Here is a 9,111-nt window from a genome sequence, read left to right as displayed (position 1 = left end):
GGGGACACAGCAACCAACACAATAGTAAAAAGCCCCTGCCATCATGGCAGTGAAATCCAAGCCGGGGGAAGAGACAGCTGGAAAAGAGATAAGCATGGTGACGATAGTATTACAGAAGATTAAAGCAGGATACAAGGATTGAGTATGAGGGTAGCATTTGGGTTTGGAAGTTCAGGGAGGGTCTGAGGTGACATCTGAGCAGATACCTGAAATGGTGAAGGATCCATGTGGATGTCTAGGTTAAGAGTGTTCAAGGCACAAGGAATGGCAAGTGCAAAGGCTCGGAGGTGGGAACACGCACGGCATGTTCAGAGAACAGCAAGGTCGTGAGGGACTGCTGGGGAAGCAGTGGAGATGAGGCAAGAGCCGTGGTCTGCAAGGTGACGGGGCCATTGGGTACCGAAATTTAATGAAGAGAACCACGTACAGCTAGACTAGAACTTGCCTCGTGGTAAAAAATGTTGAATAGTGGCTCCTATGCGTAGGGCCAGTTAGTCCACCTGCTTCCCTTCTGCCCCATGAAATGTCAGGGTTCACAAAGCTTTTGTTGGGTGAATGACTGAAAGGACGCATCAGAAACCCTCAGCTTGGGGCTCTGAGCCCCACGAGGGCAGGCCTGGGCTTGTTCTGACCCCTACTGTGTGCACAGAACTCCCCCGCTGCTCAGAGCAGTGTCCAGGGGAAGGGCTCAGGGAACATTTCTTGACCTACTGTATGTTAGTCTCTCCACTGGTGTCTTTAAAACAGGTCCCATCTAGGTCTATACTTCTGGATGTGTGCCTGTGAGAGTCCGAATTGTGCAAACATGCACTCAGCAAACATTCAGTGACTCCTCTGTGCCATGGACACAGCAATGGCCAAGGCAGCTCTGAGACTCACAGGGCTCAGTCCAGGTAGTGATGACCTTTATCGGGCAGAGCTGGGATGTGCGACCAGGAAGCTGGTGGCGGGGGCGGTGGGGGGGGGGGTGTCTGTCCCAGAGGAGGTGGTCAGAAAGGGCTTCCTGGAGGAGCTGTGGAGCTACAACCTGGAGGACGCATAGGGTAAGATGAAGGGTTGTGTGCCTAGAGGCATGTCTCAGGTAAGGGAACAGTGCCAGAGGATAAGAGGTCACAGCTAGTTACAGCAAGGAAGATGAGGCTGTAAAGGTTAGGAAGCCCCCTCCCCACAAGTGTTCAGCACTGTTAGCAGCCTGGGCTCTTCTCCCAAGGGTATTGGGGAGTCATGGTAGGTTCTGAACAAGTGAGCAGGGTCAGGTTTGTGCTTCACAAAGCTCTGGCTGCTCAGGACTTTCCTGGTGGTCCAGTGGTTGACTCCATGCTCCCACTGCAGGGAGCATGGGTTTGATCCCACATGCCACGCAGGGTAACAAAAAAAGAAACAAGAAAAGTTCTGGCTGCTGGATGAGGAGTGAATGGGTGAGGGAAAGGGCAGGAGACCAGGGAGGAGGCTGAGTGGGGACCCCAGGGTAATGAGGAGCCTGGCCGAGGTGGTCTCAGTGGAAGCAGTGAGAACCCCAAGCAATTGTGGGGTACACTGACGGGTCTTGCCAAAGGCTGTGGGATGAGGATTTGGGGCTTTCTCCTAGGGAAGTGGGTGCGGGGGCCGACGCACAGCAGGAGAGGGAGTGGAGCAGCTGCCTGAGGGGTGGAACCTGTAGCGTGTGCACACGCACCTGTGTACACAGGTGGAGCTCTGTACACACCTCCTGGGACCTCCTGGATGCCCTGCCTCGTTCTGCAGGGCACCGTGGCAGAGCTTCTAAGCCCCAGGGCTCCTCTCCTAGAAGTACTGATGAGAACACCCATGCAAATAAACAAATAAGAGGAAACCTGGGAATGTGGGGTGCCAACTCCCGGGAGTGCAGAGACACCCAGGGGCCTCAGTCCCCTCACCGACAAAGTGGGTGAGCCAGTACCCAGTCTGTCAGGAAGGCAGGCACACCACACACCAAGACTCTGCCTGGGTCCTTGGCACAGGCAGCCCTGAGGGTGCTGATGGCACCCCAACAGTTATGGCTGCCACAGCCTGGCACCGTTCTGAGCCAGGATTCACCCTCGGGGTCCCCTTGGAGATGAGCTCTTAAGCCCAGAAGCAAGGTCAGGCAGCCAGGGTCCCAGGACGATGGACCGAGGTAGGCAGACTCGACTCTCAGGGCAGTAGGTCCGCCCTCCTGCCCTGCCAGGCTGCCTGAGGCCAGGAGATAATCAGAGGCACAGGTGAGGCTTTGACATAGCTCTGTGGCTAAGAGTGCTGATGCGGTGAGGTCATGGCAGGCAGCTTCCCGTCTGTGAGATGGGACAGTTCTGGAACCCTCTGGGAGGAGGAGAAGGATGAGAAAGGGGCCTGGCCTAAAGCGTTCCTGTATATGCTCAGGAGAGCCACCCACACCTGCTCCCTAGGGTGGCAGAGGAAGGAAGGCACGAGGTGGGGGCTCTGCTGAGTTTAAGTTAAACACCCATATGAATTTATTAAATCCAGACTGTGTTAAAGGGCGGCGGTCTGGGAGGAGGGGGGTTGGTGGGGGATCGAGGGACAAGATGACGGACGGCCGTGGGCGTCCCTCCGTGGGCCCCTGCCCCCTCCCCCACCTGGCCCACCCCCTCGGCAGTGCCACATCGGCTTCACCATGATTCCCAATGGTGCTAGGCTGGCGGGGCGCGATGGCTAGAAACACAGAGGAACAGACGGACGGCACCTCCACAAATGATGGGCCCTGGCCTGCCCCGGCCCCTACGCCTCACGCTGGGCCCCGGCTGTGGGGGGCCTCCCGCCGCCCCGGCCCGATCTGTCCAGGGAAAGGGCAACGGGGATGGGGTGGCGAGGGGCCAGGGCGGCGGGGTGGTGGTCACCAGGAGCCTGGGCGGAGGAGGACCAGGAGCGACTAATCCCTTTTTTTGTCCTCTGCTGGCTTTGGAGGGGCTTCCTGGGGCTCACTGGCAGAGCTGGGCCCCTGAGGGGCCTGGGAGGGCGGGGGGGTAGAGGCCTCCTCCCTGGCGGCTTCGGTGGTTGTGGTGGGGCTGGGGGCAGATGAGAGGGCCCCTGCTGCTGGCGGGGCCTCGGCCACAGGGGCAGCTGCAGTTGGGGCCTCGCCGCTCATGCCAAACTCGTTCACCCGCGTGGGGTCGACGCGGTAGATCCACCGTTGGTAGAGGTAGATGAAGAAGACCACATCTGGGGGAGGGGCGGGGGGGTGGCGTGAGGAACGGAGGCAGGGTCCACCCGGCCCCCAGCATGTGGCGGGTGGAGGAGTCGTCCTGCCCTGAGTGGGCTGAGCGCCCAGGCCGGGGCCCCTCCCTCAGACAGGGCCCCGCCCATGCCCAGCTCTGGTGAGAGCCTACGGGGGGGCTGCCAGCCAACCCACCCACCCACCGGGCCTCACCGTCCCGCAGGCAGCCGATCCGGTACATAACAGGCATCTTGATGACAAAGGCAAAAAGGTCATCGATGAAGGTGTTGAGGGCCTTGTAGGTGAGCATGCGCCAGGGCAGGTGGGCCACGGACTTGAGCTTGTAGTTGATGAAGAGCTGGGGTGTCATGGTGATGAAGCCTGTGGGGTGAGAAGGGGCACCTGTGAGCAGAGCAAAAGGGGATCCTGAGCCTCCACCCCAACTGCATTTCTGGCCTCTGTGCCTTCCTCTCGCTGCTCCAGCCGCACTGGCCTCCTTGCTACTTCCACAGCCCGGCACATCCTACCTCAGGGCCTTGCACTTGCTCTGCCTGCTGTCACCAGACCTTTGCATGGTTCCCTCCTGGGCATCTTTCAGGCCTTAGTTTACGTGTCATTTCCTCAGAGAGGTCCCCCCACCAGCTTCAATGCCCCCCGACTCTGACTCCTTCATACCACTCATCAGCTGCTCACCGTCTGCCTGTTCACTCTGTCAGCTCCCCTGGGGATGACGACTGAAATGCACTGTCCAGGGCTTCCTGGAAGCCCTCTCTGACCCCCAAATCAGACTAGGCAGCACTTTGCAGCTGCCCATGTGCCATCCCTGACCACCCCAAAGTATCCCTGTCTGGGGTTGTGTGAATCTCCCCAGACAGCACGGGGAGGGCAGGGCCAGGCCGATTCGCTCACTGTCGAGGCCCCAGCAAGGGGTTGAGAGCCGTGGCTGGATACCTGCCCAGACACCACGGGGGCTGTGCGCCTGGGGCCTGCTCACCAAAGGTCAGCAGGAAGCCATAGAGCATGCTGAGCACCCAGGAGTACCAGCCCTTGTGCTCCAGGTACAGGAGGCTGTAGACGGCATAGCAGCCCAGCAGCGGAAAGAGGATCCAGGACAGGTACCGGAACGCCATCTGCAGGGCACAGGGTGGGGCTGGGATGTGGCTCCTTGGGCCCCACCTGGCACCCTGGCTCCTTGCCTCCACCCACCCACACCTGGTTTGGCAGGCCAGCCTGGGGGAATTTCCAGGTAGCCCTGGGAACTCTGGACTCAGCCAGGAAGTCAATGTGGCAGACAGAGGACACTGGAGGGAATGACACAAGCCCTAAAGCAAGGGGCTGTCGGCCAACAGGCAGACATCCCAGCCCCGCACTGTGCAGAGCCGGGGCCCCCAGGAGTGAGCAGGTACCTGGAGAGCCCCCTGGGGCCCGCTGGGAAGGGGGACACTCACGTCGTCATACACTTTGGTCGAGGACTCAACGTATGTGGACTTGTCCTGGAAGGTCGGGCGGGGCAAGAGCCCTGCCACCTTGTGCTCCCGGTCCAGCTGCAGATAAGCAGGGAGGCTGCGGCCAGCTGCCGTGCTGGCTCCCGCCCTCCCCCCACCCTCGAGCCAGCTCCAGCCCGACCTTCCCCACTGCTCCCAGTTCCCCTGCCCCATGTGTGACCCGAAAAATCCCCTGGTGCGAAAATCCCCTTGGTCTTGGGAGTGCGGCAGGCACTGGGAATCCCCCGGGGCCAGCTCCAGGGTCTGGCTGGGCCGTGCGACCCCGCTCCCAACCTCGGGGGGCTCCCGCCGCAGTGTGGCAGCCCGGCCTTACCCGGACATCCATGACCTTGGTGATCTTCCAGAGGTCGATGAGGACCCCAATGAAGACGCTGACCTGGACCACGAAGTTGGTCTCGTTGTCCAGGATGTAGAGCAGGACCACGAAGGACTGGAAGACGCCGAAGAAGACGGAGCGCACGGACAGGCCCTCCAGGGACTGCCGGCTGTTCCAGAACTGGATATCTGTGCATGGGAAGGGGTGGGGGGCAGCCGGGGCGTGAGGAGCCGCCTGGGCCCTCCTGCAGCTCCCTCAAGCCCTGACCTCCTCAGACTCCCGGGACGGCAGTGGGTCTGCCAAGGGGGAAGGGGGCACACGACTCCCATTTCCCCTGAGAGTCAGCTCTTCAGGTGCCACCGAAGCCCCAGGCAGGCAGATCTCTGCAGTCCTCAGATTGGACACCCCCCACCCCAACCAGGGTCAGCCCCTAGATGGGCAGTGATGGCGAGACAGCAGCCATGCTCCAGGGCTCCTCACGCACTCAGTGCTCTGGGCCGCGGCATCCCTAAGGCCACACAGCCTGGCCTGGCAGAATCTACATGGAAGCTGGGTCTGTGTGACACCAGACCTGAGCTGTCCACCCTGGCGCTGTGGCGCCTCTGCTGGGTGGGAAAATCCAGCACGAGTACTCTCTCGGCCCATGGCCCCAAGGCCTTGAAGGAACCTGCCGGCACCACGCGTGGGGCGTGCACAAGGACCACGGGCTCTGCTCTCCAATGGAAGCTCCTTCCTGTGTCCCCCCCGGACCCCCGCCACCCTCCGTGGGGCCCAGCCCAGTCCCCCTGCGGGCCCCGTGGACCCAAGGATCATGGCAGTGCGGGACCCTGCTGGGCTGTGCACCCAGCCCCTGCCAACAGAGGAGGCCGACTCAGCATGATGCAGGTCTTCCAAGGGAGAAGCCAGGTCCGTGGTCACACAGGCATGGTCTGGGTGCTGGCTGCCCAACCAGCTCTGATTCTGACTCCAGAGCCCCAGCACACCCAACAGACTCACGCCTCTCTTGTCAGACCATCAGACCCTCATAGGACCTCCCCCACCCAATCCTAACTAGGAAGAATGTGTCCAAAGACACACAGGGGTTCTGGCGGGGGTGCATGGATCCGAGTTCCGCTTCAGACCAGAGGCACCCTTCACACCCTTGCTCTGTGACCTTGGGCAAGTGACTCCCTCCCCTGTGCCTTCATTTCTGCCTAGGCAAAGAGGGATCCTGAGGGACCCAGCTCGCAGTCAGCAGGAGCATCTGCAAGTTGGTGCCTGGACCAGCATCCACCTCGGCTAACAGACTCCTCCCTACTGGAGTCAGCACCATTTACTGTTGGGTTTTGATGTTACAGTTCTTCAGAAAGTAACCCAGTCACAGCCGTGCCCTCTTAGTAATAATGATATCAATAGTACTCATTACTGCTGCCACCTTCAGAAGCTGCTGAGGGCCAGGCCTCCTTCAGGCCAGGGTCCTCCAGGGAAGGAAGAAGTAGCCAGCAGGGCCAGGAATATGAAGCGGGAGCTGGAGCAGGCTCCTGGATCCAAGTCCTGGCTGGGCCACTTGGGAACTGTATGACCACGGGCAAGGAACCAACCTCTCTGATCCGTAAACGTGGGGTAATGATGCTGCCTCCTGGGCTCTGGCTGCAGGGCTTCCATGAGCTCACTGGCGAGGGTGCCCCCACAGTGCCTGGCAGGTGGCCAGGGCCCCTCAAACATGGCCATCACCCCTGTTGGCCTCTGGCACCTTGGGGCCCTCTGGGGACACGGCTGTCATTTTCCCACTCAGGTGGGCCCTGTCCGCACCCCCCGAGGGGTCTCCCCCAATGGGCAGCCTGCCGGGCAGTGCAGCAGGAGCAGCTATGGGGCTTCCCTGCTCCTGGCCTCGGAGTTCCCCAGCCCTGCTTCCTGGCGGTGCCGACCAGACCTTTGCCAGAACAGCGGGCCGGCCCCTCCCCCTGCGCCACGCCCGGCGGCCGGTAGTTTCTAGGCTGGGAGTTGCTGGCCGCTCCCTAGGCCTCTGGAGAGTGCGGCTGGCGGGCCCCATGCAGGGAGAGGGCCTGAGAGGAAGAGGGAGGGAGTGTATCCTACCCTCCCACACACACCCCCGTTCCCCTAGTCCCCCATGGCCTCTCACAGGGTCCTGGAGCCCATCCCTACCATTCTTGAAGGCCAGGAACTCAAAGACACTGTGGACGATGGACACGATGATGGTGAGTGCCAGCAGGTAGGGGTTGGTCTCCAGGAGGGCGACCTGGGGCGGGGGTGGGGAGATGGCCATGAGCATCGCCGGGCCCCGGCTGGGGCTGACCGCAGCGCCTCCCCTTTAGCCAGCCCGTCTCTCCTTCCTCTGGCCCTGGGAGAGCCTGATGATATTCCCACAGACCTGACCCCGGGGCTTCCGGGGAGGGGGCGTGCTGGCCAGGAGGAGAGCAGGTCAGAAATAGGCAGATGGGCACAGAGAGGATGGGCGAGGGATGCACGGAGAAGGAGGGGGGGAAATGGGGACAGAAGAGAGATGGGGGGACAGCGATGGGGGCAGGCAGAGTAATAACTGAGAGAGTCGAAGTGAAGGACAGAAACCCAACACCAGAGACGGCCCCAGGCAAGCGCGGCCAAGACCCAACATGCCAGAGGCGGGCAGAGAAGGATGCTGCTCAAGGACACAGGGCAAGCGAGCAGAGACCTCGAGTCAGAGCCCAAAGGCAGGGCGGCAGGCCGTGGGGCAGAAGAGACAGGTCTAGACCCAGAGGGCAGGCCCCAGCAAACAGAAAAGCCAAGGCAAAGATGGCCATGGAAGCCTCAGAGGCAGGACCCCCAGTGTCAGCCAGGGCCAGAGGCCGAATGCCTACTTCCTGCCCCCCACGGGGAGGGGCCCTGAGAGGTTGTGAAACTGTGGGCAAGAGAGCACCGGCCAGCAGCCCCCAGGCCAGCAGCGCGGTCCACTTCCCCTTCCCCTCCTGCAGCCAGGGAAGGCCCCACCCCTGCCGCACCTTCACCGAGTCCTGCTCCTCATCTGACTGCTCATACAGCTCGTCACCCAGGAAGTTCCAGGGCGACTTGGCGCTCTGGGCGGCGTAGAGCTGCCAGCGCCAGAGCGACAGTGGGCAGAAGGAGACACGAAGCGGCAGGCTGGCCAGGCTCTCGTTGATGGGGTAGTAGTCCTTCTGCAGGTTCCAGTAGTCGTTGAAGTAGATGATGGGGTAGTAGTCACCACTCACGGCGTCGAACTTCACATCTGCAGACATGAGGGGCGAGGGTACTGCTCAGCCACCCCTGTGGCTCCGGGCCGGAGGCCACAGGCACCCACAGGGGTAGGGTGATTCCAGCCTCCGAGGACAAAGGGGTCAAATTCAGATGTTTGCAGGGACCCAATGGGGCCCCCTCGACAGACACTGGAGGACAGGGGACATTTCTGGGCTGTGCCAAGGAGTGGAAAGACTGCATGACCTCAGGGGGGCAGGCTAAGGGCAGGCTGGGCAGGCCCCAGCTGGAGGGACAGGTGCAGCTCAGCTCCAGACTCCGGCTGCCCCAAGGGCCACCGCGTGTTGGGATTTTGTAAGAGTCAGAAATCTGGCTTCCTAAGTGATGCTGCCTCCATTTCCAAGGTTGGCAACAGTGCACACCTTCTGAAGAAAGCTCGTGGGGCAGATGAGACCGGTTTGGGCACACGGTGGTCAGCACTGGGGTCATCAGGGGTGCCGGAGGGAGAGAAAGGGGAGTGTCTAGAGGGTGGGGCGGGAAGCTTGGGAAGGGGGACACCTAGTTGGAGACGACAGGGAATACAGGGGTGGGGGGTGGGGCCAGGAGATGAGGAAATGGCCTGTCAGGAGCCTGAGCAGGGCAGGACTCACACTGGTCTAGGGGAGGCGGCACGCTGCCCTTCACCCACGGCGTGTGATCGTCCACGATGTTGATGGTGATGTTGGGGTGCCAGTGGGAGATCACCTCCACGGGCCCATAGTCCTCGGCCCTCTGAGGGAAGACAGGAGGTGGGGGGCCTCAGGCAGCTGCTCGCTTCCTCCAGAGGACTCCCGTGACCATCACAATGGCAAAGAGCAACCACCACAGCGACCGCTGGCAGGGGGCCAGCCTCTAAAACCCACCGCCCTGGCTGTCCCCAGCCCCCCGCTGGG

General features: G+C 61.6%; 1 protein-coding gene across 1 annotated transcript in view; it reads right to left on the bottom strand.

Annotated features, from left to right (window-relative positions):
* Nucleotides 1–2,440: 2,440 nt before the first annotated feature.
* The window catches only part of CLPTM1 (cleft lip and palate associated transmembrane protein 1), a 28,026-nt gene continuing 21,355 nt past the window's right edge, over nt 2,441–9,111 (bottom strand). Inside the window, exons 7-14 of the mRNA XM_010852588.1 lie at nt 8,830–8,950; nt 7,969–8,213; nt 7,136–7,229; nt 4,988–5,178; nt 4,618–4,713; nt 4,164–4,299; nt 3,383–3,550; nt 2,441–3,174 (exon numbers count right to left, since the gene is read on the bottom strand). Coding sequence (XP_010850890.1) covers nt 2,885–3,174; nt 3,383–3,550; nt 4,164–4,299; nt 4,618–4,713; nt 4,988–5,178; nt 7,136–7,229; nt 7,969–8,213; nt 8,830–8,950 — 1,341 coding nt within the window. The 3' untranslated portion in view covers nt 2,441–2,884. The remainder of the gene's footprint in view (nt 3,175–3,382; nt 3,551–4,163; nt 4,300–4,617; nt 4,714–4,987; nt 5,179–7,135; nt 7,230–7,968; nt 8,214–8,829; nt 8,951–9,111) is intronic.

This window comes from Bison bison, unplaced genomic scaffold (genome assembly GCF_000754665.1).
Source record: "Bison bison bison isolate TAMUID 2011002044 unplaced genomic scaffold, Bison_UMD1.0 scf7180017864313, whole genome shotgun sequence".
NCBI classification, from domain to species: Eukaryota; Metazoa; Chordata; class Mammalia; order Artiodactyla; family Bovidae; genus Bison; species Bison bison.
This window is presented reverse-complemented; position numbering and strand designations above follow the sequence as displayed.